Source organism: Zootoca vivipara, chromosome 8 (assembly GCF_965207765.1).
Source record: "Zootoca vivipara chromosome 8, rZooViv2.hap1.1, whole genome shotgun sequence".
Taxonomy (NCBI): domain Eukaryota; kingdom Metazoa; phylum Chordata; class Lepidosauria; order Squamata; family Lacertidae; genus Zootoca; species Zootoca vivipara.
In genome coordinates this window covers 73,636,347-73,656,432 of record NC_142591.1, presented here as the reverse complement: position 1 = coordinate 73,656,432, position 20,086 = coordinate 73,636,347, and the positions used below count along the sequence as shown (strand labels likewise).

Sequence of the window (20,086 nt, the reverse complement as noted above, 5' to 3'; positions counted from 1 at the left end):
TGACACCGGAAGTTGCGTCGACGTAACTTCCGGTGTCGTTTTGCCCTTCTATGGGCACCAAAAATGGCCGCCGCCGGCTTCGAAAGTCGCTTCTACGCATGTCAGGAAGTGTGTCGACGCAACTTCCAGTGTCGCTCTGCCCATCTATGGGCACAAAAAATGGCAGCTGCCGACACCGGAAGTCGCATCTATGCACTTCTGGACATGCGTAGATGCGACTTTTGAAGCTGGCGGCGGCCATTTTTGGTGCCCATAGAAGGGCAAATCAGAAAAAAAGGCCGCCGGCAGGAGAAAATAATGGAGAAAAACGGGAGATGAAGTGATACGGGGGACCACCGGGAAAAGGTAAGTAAAAGCGGGGGTTTCCCGGGGAAAACGGGGTACTTGGCAGCTATGATGGTAACTCCAACTTCAGCTGTAAACCTTTTCCAAGGCCTTTGCACAAGCAGACCATGCGAGTGAACAAGGTACCTAGGTAGGCCTGGTTTGCAAGTCTCGCCAAGCCAAGCCATGGTTAAAGCTTGCGGTTAGCCTGGACAGAGTTAAACCATGAGCTCGGGTTCAGTGTGTTATCCCACACTATTCAGAGCATTTCGCTGTCACCGGGGGTGCCAACTTCAATAAAATACGGGGCAGGGGGATTATGCCCTGCATAACTGATCACACGACGGGGCTCACTCACACTATTTGAATGGCAATGTCCATCAACTTCAAGGGGCCCCAGCCCCTTCATATATCTTATTGGGGGGAGGTGAAGGGACCTCAGCCCCTATGAGTGGGCTCCAATGCCTGTTGTTTTCCTTAGAGCAAAGCATCCGATAGGAAGTGGGGAGTGAGGGTCTTTGCTGTTGCTGCCAAGACAATAGCTTAGAATGAAAGAACAATCCCTCAGCAATGCCAAGGAGTCCTAGTGCAGAAGCAGTCTAGGTCAGGGGTGTCAAACTCAAATTCATCGGGGGCCGCACCAGCAGTTTGTTCACCCTCAAAGGGCCGGTTGTATCTGTAGGACTATGTGTCCACTCTTTATTATCATAAATTATTGTCACTGCATTCAATTATTACTGTTTTTTGTAATAATGTAAGTAATAACTAGCTCTGAAAGCAGAAACATAGTCAGAATAATGGCAAGTAGATATTCAAATGTACAATTATTGTACAATTTATTGAACAATTTATTGGTAACTGCACTGGGTGGTGGAGGCTCGCTAGGGTTTCATGCAGGACCTTTGCAGAGCTACTAGTACCTGGAGATGCTGGGGTCCTTCTGCATGCAGGACAGATGTTCTGCCAGTGAGCCACCACCCTTCACCAAAGGGACTGGCTGAGGTTGACTCACTGGAGCTGCTCTCCTGGTTCCAGGGTTTAAGGGCCAGAAGTATAAAGCAGCATCCTATGTTTCTGAGGAGAGGGAGAGGGAGGGGAGGGAGGGAGGGAGGGAGGAAGGAAGGAAGAAAAGAGGGAGTGGGAGGGAGAGAGGGAGGAAGGAAAGAGGGGAGAGAAAGAAGAGTAGGAAATAAGGAAGGGAATAAAGAAGAAAAGAAAAAGAAAGAGGGAGAGAAGACGGAAAGGGAGAAAGAAGGAAGGAAGTAGAGGGAAAGAAAGAATAAGAATGAGGGAGAGGAAGAAAGATGGATGGAAGGAAGGAAGGAAGGAAGGAAGGAAGGAAGGAAGGAAGGAAGGAAGGAAGGAAGGAAGGAAGAAAAGAGGGAGCAGGAGGGAGAGAGAAAGAAGAGTAGGAAAGAAGGAATAAAGAAGGAAAGAAAAAGAAAGAGGGAGAGAAGACAGAGATGAAGAAGGAAGGAAGGAGAGGGAAAGAAAGAATAAGAACAAGAGGAAGAAAGAAAGGGAGGGGGGGTCGCCGCCTTGATTCAGCGCCAGAAAAGAGCGCGAAAGGACCCAGGGGCAAAAAGCATTTCCCGTGCAGCATGAGGCAGCAGGTGTCCGTTTTAGGAGAAGTGCGTAAAGCCTCAGAGTTGCACGTTCGTGAGGCTGAGCCGCTGCTGAGCTCACGTTCATGAGGCTGAGCCGCGGCAGGAGGAGGAGGGGGTGAGGCAAGAGGAGGCGGAGGCGGAGGCTTGCCAGGTCGGTGCCCAGCAGCGCCGTGCGGAGAGTCCCGAGCCTCTGGGACGCAGCAGTGCTCTGTAGCACTTTGAATCCTCCTCCTCCTCCTCCTCCACGCGGCGCTGCTGGGTGCTTTGTCTGTGCTTCAGTAGCAGCAGCAGCAGCCGTTTCCAGGCGCCGAGCCATGGCAGGAGGAGGAGGATTCAAAGTGCTACAGAGCTTGGGACTCTCCGTGCAGCGCTGCCGGGCACTGACCCGGCAAGCTGCCTCCTCCTTCTCCTGCTGTGGCTCGGGGCGCTCCATGCAGCGCTGCTCCGGCTGCCTTTCTACCCCCCCCCCGGCTCCAGCTGTTTGTTGGCGCTGCACTTCAGCAGCAAGGTCCCGCTGCTGGGTCCCGCTGGCTGGGGCGCTCGGCGGGCCACATGACGAGGTTCGGCGGGCCGGATTTGGCCCCCGGGCCTTGTGTTTGACACCCATGGTCTAGGTATTCAGCTCAGTGACTTGTAAAAGAAATAAATGGAGTTGTTAGAAAAAGCCTAGGATGTGCTGCTGTTGTCTCATCCTCAATGGACGAATCCCTCATCAGTTTCTCTGGAGCTCAGCTTGAAAACTGTCGATACAGGGAAAAGGTAGCATTTCACCCCCCTCCCCATTTACCTGCATTTGGAGTGACGAGGAGTCTATATCCATCAATCTGCCCTTTAGGGGCTTTCCATGAAATCTGAACACTGTCATGAGCAACAACAGTGTATCTTAATCTCGACGGCGGGGCCACTGAAAGGGAAGCAAAAATATAAGCACTGAAGGACTTATCACACTTTATTGAAATCTTAAGATTACAGCACATACAGACATCCAAATTAAACAAGAGACGACACAATTTTCAGACAAGACAAAGGACGCGGGTTATCAGGAGAGTCCCGTGGTGAGTGTCTATTAGTTTGTAAAATGACGTTGAAATACGTCAAGGTGAATTATCAGTTCCCAAAGACATAAGCTACACAATAAATGTAAAAAAAAGCACTATTGTCACCACAGGGAAAGACAAAGAAACGTTGGGGTTAGAGGTTAAAAAATCCTAGTTTAGCAAGCAAAGTCAACGCACAAACTTTATTTTGGTGTGTATTATATGCTCTTGGTTATGTTATAGTGCAGGGGACATTCTAATGGGCTGTTTCTAGCTTTCGGGGGTCTCCTGGAGGGTCGGGAAGTGGAGATTGTTCAAGGTCACATTGTGAAAGACTTGGGAGGGCATGAAATTTGAGTATGTTTTAGAGAGCATGCAGGAAAAAGGAGCATTGTAATTTTCAAAGGGTGGTGGGTGGACCAAGTTAACAACATGGAATACACTGATTGTCTGGAGCTCCCGAGACTACCAGCAATTAAGTGTGCTATATGTCCCTTAGTTTTAGGCAGAATGCCACTTAGAAGAGGTCTACTCTGTAACCGCTTTGGCAAATGACTAAAGCAATCATTTTTAACAAAATAAACAAAAATATGCTCAACTGACATGGCTTCCCACCGATGGACCCTACAAATTTTAGTCCTCTGAAATTCCGTTCCAGAGAATTTCCAGACCATTTAAAATTGCCAGAATTCCCATGAGAGGTGTGGAAAAGCCATAGCAGTTAATTTATTTGATGTGTCTGTGTTGACGATCCTGTATGCCGGTACATTTACAACATTTTAAAAAGATGTTCCACAGTGTACCCTCCCCAAATACATCTATTCCCGATATCAGAATCACAGATCTGCCTGAGCCCAGCCCTGCACAATTTGCAACCCGCTCAATCAAACCAGGAGCTTAACAACCTCTGGTTAGGTGCTGCTTGAGGCTGTAGAGACAGTAGGTTGTCAGAGATCTAGAAAGCCATCCTGTGCAGCTGGTGGGCTGGGTTTGGCTGGGGAGACAAGTTGTGCAGACTTGCCTTAGAGCTCAAAATAACTAGCAAGGCACAAGCCACGCAAATTGCCCGGAGTGCGATGGCATATGAGCAACTCTCCTTCTCCACCCAGTACCACTCCTTCCTCTGCTAAACGTGGCAAACCTCCAAGCAATTTCACCTTCAGCCTATGCCTGCCTCGCTCATCCTTGCCAAACCAAAAGCTCCAATCTCCGAACCCTACAATATCCTCAAGCTTTCCACTGCAATGTCCTATTGCTCCTTCCCATCTCAGCCATTCAACTTGGTGAGGTTGCTGCATCATCCATAGCTGCCAAGTACCCCGTATTTCCCAGGAAACCCCCGTTTTTCCTTACCATTTCCCAGCGGTCTCCTGTTTCAGCTCCTCTCCCGTTAATCTCCCTCATTTTGGCTCCTGTCAGCAGCCATTTTTCTGGTGCCGCTTTGCCCATCTATGGGCACCAGAAAATGGCCGGCGCTGGTGCCGGAAGTCGCGTCTACACATGTTCAGAAGTGCGTAGACGCAACTTCCGGTGTCACTGGGCCCATCGATGGGCACCGAAAATGGCCGGCACTGGCACCGGAAGTTGTGTCTATGCACTTCCGGAAATGCATAGACGCGACTTCCAATGCTAGCGCCGGCCATTTTAGATGGGCAAAGCGACACCGGAAGTTGCATCTACGCAACTTCCGGTGTCGCGCGGCTGCCGATCCCAGATTTCTCCACAAGAGACTTGGCAGGTATGTGCATCATCAGCAAAAGAAATGACACCCATTGTGCTTGAAATGGTATTAAAAGGCTTCTCCTTCTGGCGTGTGGTTCGTGCACATCCGTGCATGAACTGATCAGGAGCTGCAAAAGTCTCACATGAGGGCACCTTTTGGCCTTCCTTCCCTGTGCCTGAACATCCCAGCAGTTCAGAGCAACTTCACATAATTTATGTATGTGTTAACTTTTTTAAAATAATGAAGCTGAGCCCCAAAGCAAACCAGAAAAGTATCATGTGTGCACGCACGCACACACAAGACATACATAAATCCTACCATTAAAACATCAGGCCAGTTTAATGCCCAACCACACTTCCCCCAGTCTATCTGAGCAACTGTGAGAAGTGACTGGTCTTGTATATAGCCTCAAAAGGAATTTAATATACATGACAGCAACTGAGCGATTCAGGCAAGCAGAGACAAGCAACATGAGGTGGATAAATGGAGTCAGAGAGAGGAATTACAGAGAATAGGCCAGCTTTGCCACATCTCAGTTAGGTATGCTCCCAGAAACCAAGCTACATGACCAGCAGAATCATATATGTGAGATAGCTTCTCCAAGCTCTACCACTCCAGACATATTTGAACTGCCTTTACCCTGACGTGGTGCTCTCTCGCTCTCACACTACGCACTAACAATGAAACATACAATCCCTTTTCTGCAGTCTGAGTGGTACACTTTAGAAAGAGTTGCACCATGTGATTCTGCTGGTGAGGGTGAAAATGCCCTAATACAGTAATGGGGTCTTACTATTACCACCCCAAGCCTCTGAGCAAGCATATGCATTTAAATACAAACAAACAAGACTGAGTACCTGAGCAATCCAAACTTGTAAGGTTGCGGATAGGCTCTGGTTCATGCTGATAGGGGTGGAATGAGACCCTAGCATCTAGATCAAGGGAAGTAATAGTACCACTGTATTCTGCTCTGGTCAGACCTCACCTGGAGTACTGTGTCCAGTTCTGGGCACCACAGTTCAAGAAGGATACTGACAAGCTGGAACGTGTCCAGAAGAGGGCAACCAAAATGGTCAAAGGCCTGGAAACGATGCCTTATGAGGAACGGCTTAGGGAGCTGGGTATGTTTAGCCTGGAGAAGAGAAGGTTAAGGGGTGATATGATAGCCATGTTCAAATATATTAAAGGGTGCCATATAGGGGAGGGAGAAAGGTTGTTTTCTGCTGCTCCAGAGAAGCAGACACGGAGCAATGGATTCAAACTACAAGAAAGAAGATTCCACCTAAACATTAGGAAGAACTTCCTGACAGTAAGAGCTGTTCAGCAGTGGAATTTGCTACCAAGGAGTGTGGTGGAGTCCCCTTCTTTGGAGGTCTTTAAGCAGAGGATTGACAGCCATATGTCAATAATGCTTTGATGGTGTTTCCTGCTTGGCAGGGGGTTGGACTGGATGGCCCTTGTGGTCTCTTCCAACTCTATGATTCTATGATTCGCCCTACATCTGACAGTACATGTGACATCAGCTGTGGGGCAGCTAAATACATGGCCACCTGCTAAGTCCTTGGCACTGGCCTTTGCAAACCCAGAAAATGCTGTGTTGTGTCTTTGAACACTGCTATTCCTCTGCGACATCTTGTCAATCTTTGCCTGCAGAGTGGAGGTAGAGGAAAGATAATTATTTGGCCCCCTGTCTGGACCCAGTTCACCACACCTGGGCTAGGAGACCTGGGAGGCCAGGGTTCAGATCTTGCCGTAGCCGTGTTTCCTGCTTGGCAGGGGGTTGGACTGGATGGCCCTTGTGGTCTCTTCCAACTCTATGATTCTATGATTCTATGGATAGGCTCTGGTTCATGCTGATAGGGGTGGAATGAGACCTTATTACCCTATCAAAACAGGTATTCCTCTAAAGGAATCCATTTGACCAATGGCTGGTATTCCCCAGTGGGTGCCCTATCCAGTGTCTGGGCACATGTGGGGGAATCAGGGCCCGGCTGGCCCTGCCAGATGGGTTCCCCGTCCCAGGTGTGAACCTGTATGCTGACTCGTGGGTGCCCTGAGTCTGTGCTACCTAGGTAGCTTTGGGAACCAGAGCCTATGCAACCACTCACTTGATTTGTAAACAATGAAGTTGTGGCCTAAATTCTGCCCAAAACCAAACAAAAAAATATGAGTCATGTCTGAATTTATTTCTAGGCCTAGGTTGTAGGGTCTCCACACGCAACAGGAGCCCCCAAACAATTTTCAGGTTGTTTCCTCACCCCCCCACAGAAAAGAAAGAACGGCAATGGCAAAAGCATACAATTGTAGCATTTGTCAGGTAAAACAGTATAGAAAAGGAGGAGAAAGAGCTCTCAAATGAAGTAGAAGCAAGGAGACTTGTCTGGATATAAATTAAGAGACCCTGCACTTGCTGGTCAGACCCAGTCTTGTAATTAATCACTTGCCTGGTAGCCATAGGCAACAATGAATCGAATTCACTTGTTCTCTTCTTTCACCTCCATCCCTTTTTTTCCCTTTTGTGCAGTGTCTTTTTAGATAGTAAGACCAAGGGCAGGGACTGTGTAGTTTTCACTGATAAGGAAGCTGCTCTGGAACGTTTTGGCTGAGGAGCGGAATACAGATACTTTGAATGAATGAATGAATGAATGAATGAATGCAGGTGCACGAGATGCTAAGCCATTGAAGGAGTGGGGTGTGCGTGAAAGGAATTCATAGCTGCCAAGTTATCCCTTTTTAAAAGGGATTTTCCCTTATGCTGAATAGGCTTCCTCGCGAGAAAAGGGAAAACTTGGCAGCTATGGAAAGGATGCAGTGGTCTGGCCCTCCTCTGTGGACAGTATAGGAACCAGGTGGGCCGCCAGAGGACAAAAGTCCCCTTCCTTTCCACCCACTATAGAAAGGCAAAAGCTACTGTAGGAGGGGGTGTAGCAAAATGTTTTCAGGCTAGTAACTTTTCTAGGCTCCTTTACAAAGTAGCCTTAACTGATTTCATTTCGGTTCCCACACCCTGGCAAGTAAGTGTAATTCGGCCACATACTTAAAGCACCACAGCACCACTTTAAGCAGTCATGGCTTCCCCCAAAGAATCCTGGGAATGGTAGTTCATTGAGATTGCAGAGAATTGTTAGGAGACCCCTATTGCCCTCACAAAACTGCAATTTCCAGAGTGGTTTGAAAACATATCCGTCTTCGCAGGGAACTCTGGGGATTGCAGCTCTGTAGGGGGAAGAGATGTCTCCTAACAACTCTCAGCATCCATAACATACTACAGTTCCCAGAATTCTTTGAGGGAAGTCATGGCTGTTACTGCTTTAAATGTAGAGGGTCGATGGGGCATCAGTCATGTATTTGGCTGAATAAGACTAGTTTTCACTGAACTGGCGCCACCATACGCCAGTTCCAGCAGCGGAGCTTCATGCTCCGCCACCGGGGGGCGGAGAGCAGGTGCCCCCAGTGACGTGGCACGCGTTCTGGAGGCGGGGTGCGGCATGCGTTTTGGGGGCGGGGCGCGCCATGCACAGTGATGTAGCAGCGCGTTTTGGGGCGGAGCATGCGTTTTGGGGCGGGCAGCGGCGAGGGCGCCCCTGGGATCGCGTCACTCGGGGCGCGCTGCCCCCAACACCCCTATCTTCCTACGCCCCTGGCCAGTTCTGTTGTTTAGCATATTTTGCTAATGAACTGTTTATTTTGTGTTTTATATATTCCAAGTTTTGAAATTTACAAACAATCATCAAACAACCAAAACAAAAAGAGAATTCCATAAGTTCCCATGGACTTCCCTCTCCTCCCCTTTGTGGATCCTTATGTTATTTTTTTCCTCCTGCATCTTCTCTGTCAATCCTATTCTATTAAATCTCCATTACAACCATAGCCCGGTGTTAACTACAAGCGTCATTCCAATTCTACCAATAATTTTAATGGTTTGCAATGATTTTTAAGATAAAAATATATTTTCCCCATTCCTTATTTTCAAAAAATGTTCTTCCTGATTCCTTATTCTTCCGGTCATTTTTGCCATTTTGGCACAGTCCGGGCATAGGCAAACTCGGTCCTCCAGATGTTTTGGGACGACAACTCCCATCATCCCTAGCTCAGCGTTTCTCAACCGCTGTTCCGTGGCACACTAGTGTGCCGCGAGACGCTGGCTGGTGTGCCGCGACGTGCGGCGACGAGAAGGGCGATTTGCATTGTCACGTGCCTGGCGGCCGCCAATAGACAGCAGTAACCCGCCGGAAAGCAATATTTCTCCTCCTCTTTCCCAAAGCTCAGTGCAAACGAGCCTGGCGGCCGCCAATACACATCACTAACCCGCCGGAAAGCAATATTTGGCAAGTGTTTCTTACAGTCATAATTATAATATAGGGCGGCACAGAGTTAAATTTTTTTAACTTTTTTAATGGTGGTGTGCCTCGTGATTTTTTTCACGGAACAAGTGTGCCGTGGCCCAAAAAAGGTTGAGAAACACTGCCCTAGCTAACAGGACCAGGGGTCAGGGATGATGGGAGTTGTAGTCCCAAAACATCTGGTGGGCCGAGTTTGCCTATGCCTGGCATAGTCCATCAATTTAATCTGCCGTTCTTCTCTGTTAGGGACTGTGTCCATCTCAATCTCAATCTTTCCATCTCAATCTTTTGTGTTTTAAATGGGCAATGTGCATGCCATCTTAGATTGAATAACAGCCGTTTTCTTTCATAGGACTATATATATATGTATGTATGTAAATGTACAACGCAACTATATATGCACAATACACAAACACACACCTGCCTCTTACTGAGTCTGAGCACTGTACCACAGGGGCGTTGCAAGGTCCTTAAAAAAAAAAACAACTCAATGTGCAGCCCCGCAACACATATTTGCATTTGGTCATTTATATGTATAGAAGCAATGCAATATTTTGGAAAGTGGGGGTGGGGGGGAGAGAAAGGAGATCTTGGGTTTGGTGTAAAAATCCTGGGGCTTGGGCCAATAGACCATCGCACCCAGTATTTTCTACTCTGACTGGCAGCTGTCCTTCAGGCCAAGGTTTTCCCCAGTACTGTTATTGGAGGAGATCTTTTTAACTCTAGATCTGTGGTTCCCAATATGGGGCATACGCCCGACAGGGGGGCAATTTGATTTTTAAGGGGGGCAATTTGGAAGGCTGTTTAGACCAGGCTTCCTCAACCTCGGTCCTCCAGATGTTTTGAGACTACAGTTCCCATCATCCCTGACCACTGGTGGTGGTGGTGGTGGTCATCAGGATTTTAGAGATGCTTAGGTGGGGCATGGCCGAAAAAAGGTCGGGAACCACTGCTCTAGATGCTAGCAACTCTACATGGGTCCTGCTACTGAGCTATGGCCCTTTTCCTATCAGAGAAACAAGAGCACCAACATCACTGATAGGAAGCCGTCACCAAACAAGCCACATTTCCAGAACCCTTGAACCGTTCACTCATCCAACACAAATAGGAAAAGAAAGGCAAACCCAGCCAGGTGTTTCTGTGCATATACTGGAAACCTACAACACAACAGTCTAGAAGAAATGTGCAGAAAAGTCTTTACATAACTAGATTATCGCCAAGCATTTGCTTATATTTCTTTCAAATGGAAAGAGAGAAGAAACGAGACCCGGCAATTTCCATGCCGATAACTGACCATATAAGGGCCAAAACAGTTCCTTTAAATCAAGTATTTAGCTTAGTTATGCAAAGACTGTCGTTCCTGCACCAGAAAGCACATACAACTAGAGAAAGTTGAAAACAAAAACAAAAATAAATAAATCTAACTCTTGGACAAACACAACAATATATTGATTGGAACGACTTCAGGGCCACCAACCTGGAGAGGGAATCTTTATTTCTGTGGAGCACCTTTATAGCCTGTGGAATAAAATCTCACTTCTTGCAAAAGAAGAAAAAGAATCAGTCTACGTATCAGTGAAGTTAGCTGATAAAAATCAGAAGCTCAGGCTTGTTAAGCGATTTCACAGGAATGTGCAAGCGTATGGCCAGCAGCGACATTAAAGCATTCATCCAAAAGGAGGCGAGAGACAGGTTCAAGGCCTTATGGTTTATGCAGATCATATTGAAACTTGGACATTTTTCATTGTTGTTGTTAGTGCTCCAGAAACATAATTCCTGACGACAGACGTGGAAGGTGGTCTGAAATGCTCAGTGTGTGAATCAGAAAGCTGGTGGTTTATAATACAGAAGAGAACCTCATTTTATTTTAAAAAAGCTTCCCACCCCCTCTTATATTGTTTGAATTGCAGAGTGTGCAGACAAGCAAATGCAGAGTCTCATTCCGGCTGCTAGCATCGCCATTCCTGGCCCACCTCGCTTTTCTGCCTTACATTTTTCAGAATGCAAGAACAGGATGTAAATTCAGTAGATTCAAATCAACTTAATTTCAAGTAAGCATACATAGCACTGGACCATAAAGTGCATAAGATCTTGCACTCGTAAAGTAGATTAGTAGAAATAAATTACGAACTTGGGAAGCACTTGATAAACACTTATAAACAAGCATGCCCAGCTCTTTCCAGAAGGGTAACCATGTATTAGTCTACCAATCCTGCTGTTGTGAAGGGTCAGTGGTCTTATTCTGCACACATTTAACAGACAGTACATTTTTCATTTGATTCCAGCTTTTAACTTTTTGCGCCAATGTGTTTATATACCTGACAGCTGAGGATGACTCATTGTGCATCCGATAAATTGGACTTTTATTATGTCATAATAAATTTGTTAGAGCACAATCCAAACCATCCCTACTCAGAAGTAAGCCACAATATTATTATTATTATTATTATTATTATTATTATTATTTATTTATACCCCGCCCATCTGGCAGGGCTTCCCCTGCCACTCTGGGCTGCTTCCAACAAACATTAAAATACATCAAATATCACAGATTAAAAACTTCCCTATACAGGGCTGCCTTTAGGTACTTTCTAAATGTCAGGTAGTTAGAATACATGGAATATAGTGGAGCTTACTACCAGGTAAATGGGGTTAGGATTGCAGCTCTGATTTTCAAGTACCAGGAGAGTCTTAGTTATTTATGTCCACCTCTATTCATAAACGGGACCCAGGTGGCGCTGTGGGTTAAACCACAGAGCCTAGGGCTTGCCGATCAGAAGGTTGGCTGTTCGAATCCCCGCGACCGGGTGAGCTCCCGTTGCTCGGTCCCAGCTCCTGCCAACCTAGCAATTCGAAAGCACGTCAAAGTCCAAGTAGATAAATAGGTGGGAAGGTAACCTACAGTGGGATGGTAAACGGCGTTTCCGTGTGCTGCTGTGGTTCGCCAGAAGCAGCTTTGTCATGCTGGCCACATGACCTGGAAGCTGTATGCCGGCTCCCTCGGCCAATAACGCTGCAACCCCAAAATCGGTCATGACTGGACCTAATGGTCAGGGGTCCCCTTTACCCTTTTTATATTCATAAACAGAAAGGAATAGTCTTTTGCACTATAAGGGAGAGTGGGGCACACAGCTTCCAATAAGACCTGAAACAGCACAGAATTGGATGGCTGCAGGACACAGATTTGGTACCCACCAATACCTTCTTGGAGTAGACTCCAAGTCTGGAGATTTAGAGATTTAGAGATTCCTCTTCTGCCTCTCCTCTTCCACTGCGCCACTACTTTCCCCCTGGGAGACTATATCACAGACCCCTGCACACATCCAGTTGTCAAAAAGGGTCACAGTTCCTAGGCAAACATGGCCTCAGTATTGTTATATTTGTTAAAAGTAAAAAACAGCTGTTATGGAACCAAGCAGAAGTGATCAGTTATTGAAAGCAGGTGCTAGAAAACAGAAACTTTGAACAATACGGAGGGCATGCGTTAGACTGGCGAAGGCTGCATACATTCCACACCTGTTTCATGGAACTGGCAAAAAATAATAATAACTTATTTTAGGGTAGAGGAAGAAGGTACCCTATTATCCAGACCTGCTTCCTAGAACAATGGTCCACATGCACTCAGAAGTACAGTAAAACGAATAGTATGACCTGCACAAAAACACAAACACTGCATCCTGTCTGGGATTCAAAGTAGCCACTCCTCCAATCGAAACATTCTAGTTTGTCTAAATCAGGGGTAGCCAACATAGTGAGACTTGCAAAATTGTGAGACTACAAAACCCATCATCCCTGGCTACTGCATTAGCCATTGCGACAGGGCATGATGGGAGTTGGAGTTCACTTCTGTTGGCACCATGTTGTCTTTCCCTGATCTAAAATGCTTCCAAATGCACTGTTTAATGAGAGAGTGTGAATTGTCCACAGGAGCCCTTTTTTTCTGCACATCAGAGAGCCCTAGTGAAATGTAATTGTTTCTTAGAGTTAAGTTTACCTTGACCTCGGACGTGAGTCATTAATTGAGCTGTGATGGCTATGAAGACAAAGAGGAACCAGCTCAGCATCTTGTACCAGCGGTGGGTCTTCTCTCTTGCCATCGGATGTATGTAACATCAACAAACCTGTAATCGCACAGAAATATTTAATCAACAGATGGTGGGGTCACCCTTGGGGATTTCAGTTGTGGCAAGCAGGATTCTCGTCAAGGTTATTTTCCTGTTAGCTGACAGGAAGGGGAAATACAAACCATATAAAAGGTATATATTGTCACATCCACACCATATATTTAAAGCACATTTAAGGACATGGGTTACCCACCCCACAAGAATCCTGGGAATTGTAGTTTACCCCTCACAGTACTACAGTTCCCAGCACCCTTAATAAATTAGTTTCCAGGTTTCTTCGGAGGAAGCCTCGTGCTTTAAATTTATGGTGTCGTCCACAAACAGCAAGACTTACTTGTTTTTTGCAATGCTACATTGCCCAATGAACCCTATAGCTCAGTTTTATTCTTTAATTCCTTGGAAGAGACTGTGCATGCCCACCCCCCACCCCTTTTTTTCTCCTGCAGCCCTCATCTAGCCAGAACGACTATTTTAAAACTGTAAAATAAATAAATAATAGGGAAACAAGGAACAAAGCTATCCCCTGCAGCAAAAATATGCCCTGTGCACTATAAGTGGAGGGGACGACACATATTTGTGATTTTTTTTTGGTTGCTAGAAGCTCAAATATTGTTAGGGCATGCTTAGTGTCTCATCATGCAGAAAGTCTCATTAGCCTAGTTCTCAGTGAGGTTGTCAACCTGTGTCTGGGCTGAATCGCTTTAGACAACAAATGGGTTGGGTTCTTTTGTTTTTGGGGTCGAGTGCATGGCACGCATTAAACCTCCCTGCACATATTCTAGACTTGCTTCTCCCTGACGTACTACTTTTCTTCATGCGTGGATATTTCTCCTTCTTCTTTTTGGTATGGAGGACCATACCAGCAGGGGATTTCCCACTAGAAATCTGACGTGGTTCTCCAAAACTGATTTATCTCCTTAGCGATAGCTCAGCCTTAGAATGGGAGAAGCTGAAGGCAAACAGCTATAAGAACAAAGTGCTCCACCCAACTAAGATCTACCCAGAGTTAGACCCATTGAAATTAATAGACCTAAGTCTTAGCAGAGCTGCCACGGGATGCATCCCATAGAGCAGGGCAAACCATAGTTTTTTATTTAAAAAAGAGAAAGCAGTGTGATGCAGCAGCTAAAAAAGCCAATGCAATTCTGGGCTGCATCAATAGGAGTATAGCGTCTAGATCAAGGGAAGTAATAGTACCACTGTATTCTGCTCTGGTCAGACCTCACCTGGAGTACTGTGTCCAGTTCTGGGCACCACAGTTCAAGAAGGATACTGACAAGCTGGAACGTGTCCAGAAGAGGGCAACCAAAATGGTCAAAGGCCTGGAAACGATGCCTTATGAGGAACGGCTTAGGGAGCTGGGTATGTTTAGCCTGGAGAAGAGAAGGTTAAGGGGTGATATGATAACCATGTTCAAATATATTAAAGGGTGCCATATAGAGGACGATGAAAGGTTGTTTTCTGCTGCTCCAGAGAAGCAAACACGGAGCAATGGATTCAAACTTCAAGAAAGAAGATTCCACCTAAACATTAGGAAGAACTTCCTGACAGTAAGAGCTGTTCGGCAGTGGAATTTGCTGCCAAGAAGTGTGGTGGAGTCTCTTTCTTTGGAGGTCTTTAAGCAGAGGCTTAACAAACATATGTCAAGAATGCTTTGATAGTGTTTCCTGCTTGGCAGGGGGTTGGACTGGATGGCCCTTGTGGTCTCTTCCAACTCTATGATTCTATGAAAAAGGTCTGCCTCTGCTTACTCATCCCCATCCACAGAATGCTAATAAGCTCTTACTTAAGTCACTTCTGGGGGGGGGTGCATTTGGAGCTGACAAGGGGGATAAAATCGACACATGTGGTGGTGTGGTTGAATTGGGATAGCAGTGATCAACCTCTTGCCTGCAGACCTCATCTTGGCCAACAGATTCAGACCAGGGGGCCATTTCAGCCAAGCCACACCCATTTGCCCTACATATGACATGCCCTACATATGACAGTACATATGACATCAGCTGTGGGGCAGCTAAATACATGGCCACCTGCTAAGTCCTTGGCACTGGGCTTTGCGAACCCAGACAATCAGCTGATTGTTGCTGCATTGTGGGCTGTGTCTTTGCACGCGGCGATTCCTCTGCGACATCCGGCAGGTGGGCTGCCCCACCAACCTGTCAATCTTTGCCTGCAGAGTGGAGGTAGAGGAAAGATAATGATTTGGCCCCCTGTCTGGACCCAGTTCACCACACCTGGGCTAGGAGACCTGGGAGGCCAGGGTTCAGATCTTGCCGTAGCTCAGTGGCAAACCTGAGCTGATGTTGCCACACCGTAAGATGACAGGAGCTGAGCCCAGGATCCCATCCCATAGTGAAGGGGATACAGATTTCAAATTGATTCACTACTAGACCTTCAGCTGCCAAGATAAACATCGTTTCTCCAGGTATTAGGGATGTGAATATGCCAGGGGGGAGAATAGCAGAAAGATTTGGAATGGAACCATCAAGGAAAAAACAAGGTCAGGTCAAAAATGTTTGATATTTACTCCTTGGGCCCAACAGTCCCTTGTTATAACTTGAACCAAGGAAGCTTTCACAAACATGATGTTAAAACCAATATAGAATTCAAAGATATTGTCTCTGGGATAAGACAGCATGACCAGCCCTGGCGGGAAATAAAGTTTTCTGCACCATCTGTGTTATTTCAAGTTAAAGTGACATTCAATTTGACGATTTTAAACTCCAGAATTCACTATTTATTTATTTATTTTTATCCCAGCTACTTCATTCAAACTACAAGGGCTATACATACACACAGAGCAGGAAAGGCGAGCACATTGCTTGGTAAGGTTTTCAGGATTTTAACCTGAAAATCCAAACTCATCGCACCTGGGACAATGGAAGCCAGAAGGACAGGTGTGCTTCTGTTTTCTTTATACAACATGGGAAGGTGCCACTGGATTGCTTGCGCTACTTTAATAAACAAAAACACGCACATCATTTGAATGGCAATGCCCATCAACTCTGGAGCTGCCCCCCCCGGCTCCCACAAATATTTTAGCGGGGGCGAAGGGACCTCGGCCCCTAGGAGTTGGCTGCTATGCATCACATTGTTGAGGATGAAATGGCTTGAAACAGCACACCTTTTGCAAAATCTGTGAGCGGCAGTAATCTCTTCAGTGCAACACCACACATACTTACTTACAAGGAAGACAGGCTTTCAAAGAGGAATAGGATTGCATCCTTAAATGGCATGGCCAAACTTGGCCCTCCAGCTGTTTTGCGACTACAACTCCCATCATCCCTAGCTAACAGGACCAGTGGTCAGGGATGATGGGAATTGTACAGTGGTACCTCATGTTGCGTACGGGATCCATTCCAGAGCCCGGTACGCAACATGAGCAGTACACAACATGAAGCGCATGTGCACAGCGCGATTTGGCACTTCTGCACATGCGCATGATGTTATCTGTCGCATCTGCGCATGCGCAAACCACCGAACCCTGAAGTAACCCGTTCTGGTACTTCCGGGTTCGGCACGTACGTATCCCATGTCATATGCAACCCGCAGCATTCGTAACAAGAGGTATGACTGTAGTCCCAAAAACAGCTGGAGGGCCAAGTTTGGCCATGCCTGATTGTATGGTGTCCTTGGCCACTAAAGGCACTGGATACAAAACACAGTGGAACCTCGGTTTACGCCCACCTCCGTTTACGAAAACCTCTGTTTACGAACGCCGCGGACCCGGAAGTGTTTACATCCGGGTTCTGCGGCGTCGGATGTGCAGAAGTGTGCCGTTGGATGTGCAGACGTTTTACCTACCAGGGCTTTGCGCATGCGCAGAAGCGTGCCTTTGCTGAGCGAACGCCTCTGCAAAATGGATTGCATTCGCAAACCAAGGTACCACTGTACTATATCAATAATATAGTAACACTGGGCCTGTTGTTCAGGCACAGGAAAGCTACTGCAACGACCTGAGCAGTATCACCCCCCCCATTTTTAAGCTATTCCACACATGTTGGAAACTCATATAGGACAGGTGAAATGCAGCCCTGCTGTTTCAGCTGCTGTGAAGGTTCTCGGAAGCCAATGAAGACTGGCACCAGCAGTTGTGTTTATCACACAGTGGCCATACAGGAGAACTCTTGAGCGATGCATATACAGTATGTTATTGGGGGGCAAGCTAGCTGTGGGCAACTTGGGGGGAATGCAGAACCAATGGACACGAGCCCTTTCTGAAAGTGCAGCACACAATCCAGATCATACCATTTGTGTTTGTTTGTTTGTTTACCCCATGGCCTGGGGCCCGGATCCAGCCCAATCGCCTTCTTAATCCGGCCCGCGGACGGTCTGGGAATCAGCGTGTTTTTACATGAGTAGAATGTGCCCTTTTATTTAAAATGCATCTCTGGGTTATTTGTGGGGCTTAGGAATTTGTTCATTTCCCCCCCCCCCTTCAAAATATAGTCCGGCCCCCCACAAGATTTGAGGGTCAGTGGACCGGCCCCCCTGCTGAAAAAGTTTGCTGACCCTTGCTCTAATGATCTTAAAAGTTCTGCACTCACTATTAGATCACCAGTAGGATTCCACTTGTCATATTACCTGCAACTCTGATCTCTGAATCAAAATCCAGCTTGAGCACATTCAACAGGTAATCTTGGACACTTTTAAGTTTAGAAATACTGGCTTTCGTGTTAAGGTGCAGAGCAGGCCATGTGCCGGAACTGGAAGGGAATGACAGGAGACCCTGGCAGGATATTATGAAATAGCCACCATCACCCACAAACAATTCAAAGCGAATGCTCCTTAGACAGGTGTCATCTAATCTCCCTGCGAACTAACCGTGATAAATGTGCAATAAACAGGCCACCAGGAAGTGCCCTCAATCAGTTTTTGGCACTGCCCTCATCCCTCATCTGTCATGTGAACACAGAGCTTCCAAAGGAAAGAATGCGCTTGAAAAACACTCTCTCTTCCACTTTCTACCTCGAGTTAACAGCATTAACAGACTGCAGAGCAAAACTCTCCCTCCCCCCCCCCGAAAAAAAAACCGCAAAACATTTTCCACACATGATACTCAATGTGTTTCTTGCATTTACCACATGTTGCAGAATACAAATATAAAAACCTAGGGTGGCTGGAATGTCCATTTCATTTCAGAATGCACCCCCCCCACGCGCATTCATGCCTGAATTAACATTCCTGCATAGTCACAAAACAAAACAAGGGAGCTCCAAGGTGCTATTCGCTGCACCTGTGACAGGTTCGGATAATCACCCGTGAAAACGCAAAGCAAGCTAAAACATTCCCGCAAGTTACTTATTTTATTGCCTTTCTCTAGTCTCAAAATAAATATATGGCTTGAATCCCAACAACAAATCCTGAGGGAAGGCTCTCTGCACATGTTCAGAGGCATTTTGTACTTTCTTATCACTGCACCTAAATACAGGGAGTGTGCCCTGCCATTGAGAAGTGAGGGGGGGAGACGTGCAGGTTCAGCCCGGGTTCAAACGAAGCCTTGCGCATCTCAAGCGAATGGGCACTCTCGCCTTCGAGATGGATTCACTGATGGCCGGGGGAGCGTCTTGAGGGTTTCTCTCCCCCCCCCCCGCAGCTCAGATTAAGCCTCGCGGGATTATATTGGGACAGGATCCGTTTCACACAGCCAGCAGGCCTGGCAAGCTCTCCTGCACCATCACCGCCGGCAGAATAGCAGAGCCCCAGGCGCCGAGAGAGGGGTGCTGCTGCTTGCAAAGAAGGAAAGCTATCCATTTATCTGGCAAGGCGCTTTGCGCATTTCTTGGCTACTCCGATTAGGCAACCGCGCAGAAAGCGCACAGCACACCCACCCACCCAAATACACAGCCACGTCTCCAAAACCTACAGATGGAGACATTTCTCGCTTTCCCTTTGAACGAACGCGCGCCCCCGCTCACTCCAAAACCCATTCCCTTCCTTATCTGCATCTCGCTCGGAAAATTATTTCTATACCCCATCATTACAGGGCGCACAGATGTGTCTTTGTTCACTGATGAAACGAAGGTAAGAAGAATAGGAAAGGGAGGGGAAATTAGCTATTTAGAATGTTTCGCCTTTCTTTCCACCCACCCTCTGTAAAGATATTTTTTTTTAGACACACCCAATTACTATTTTATTTTATTTTTTTAAATGGTCAAAGCCGGATGGGTTGGAAATCAAGCAAACCTTTGCAGCCATGAACAATTTTACTTTAGTGCATTGCAAAGTAGGTGCAATTCCCTGCGAGAAAACTAGTCTTTGCAGCAGCAGCAGCAGCAGCAGCGCGCGCGCAAGCTCAAAACCAAGCCGCAAACTCTTAGGAAAAGTTTGTTTCTTCCCAGTCAATTGCCCTTTTCTTCTGTTTGATCAGCAGCAACGGGAGAGGAAGAAGGCAGCCGGTGAAAGATTGGAAGATGGAAATGAGGGAAAAGAGGAGAAAAGGGGGGAGCAGCGGGGTGGGTTGGTGGGGGAGAGATATACAGCGATTCCAAGAAGCAAGAATAATCCCTGGAGTGGCACCCCTTCCTTCTCTCCTTCTGCAAGCCCTCACCCCAATCCCTTACCTTCTCTACTCCGCTCCTGAGTTGAAGAAGGGCAGTCCCGCGGGAGGGGGAGTGTTGCCAGGTGTACAATGGGAACGAGGGAGAAATGTGAGCCTTTTGGTTCAAGCGAGAGGGTTTCTCCAAGTATGGGAAGTGGGCTTACAAATCCATCTTGGGAGGAGAGGGGAGTGGTCTTTCAAAGGCACAGTTCCCACAACATTCGTTTGGCACATAGACAGCTATCTCCCCCCACCGTCCCAGGAGGGGGGGAAATCAAGGCATTTCTAAACACTACGGGTTTTAAAACTGGTTTAAACTGCTGCACTGCAGCCCAACTTCCAAGTACAAGTAGTCCAATATTTACTTCTGAATAGAAATGTATAGGA

The 20,086-nt window shown here is 46.9% G+C and overlaps 1 protein-coding gene across 6 annotated transcripts in view; it reads right to left on the bottom strand.

Moving 5' to 3' along the window:
- Positions 1–19,864, bottom strand: part of COL14A1 (collagen type XIV alpha 1 chain) — a 121,862-nt gene extending 101,998 nt beyond the window's left edge. For 3 of the 6 annotated variants that reach the window (XM_035126180.3, XM_035126181.3, XM_088675875.1), the window contains exons 1-3: positions 19,722–19,863; positions 13,029–13,155; positions 2,719–2,835 (exon numbers count right to left, since the gene is read on the bottom strand). In XM_035126180.3, the coding sequence (XP_034982071.3) occupies positions 2,719–2,835; positions 13,029–13,131 (220 nt within the window). In that variant the 5' untranslated portion in view covers positions 13,132–13,155; positions 19,722–19,863. Of the gene's footprint in view, positions 1–2,718; positions 2,836–13,028; positions 13,156–19,721 lie in introns of all 6 variants that reach the window. The other 3 variants (XM_088675874.1, XM_060277650.2, XM_088675876.1) reach the window with 2 other exon arrangements.
- Positions 19,865–20,086: the final 222 nt, after the last annotated feature.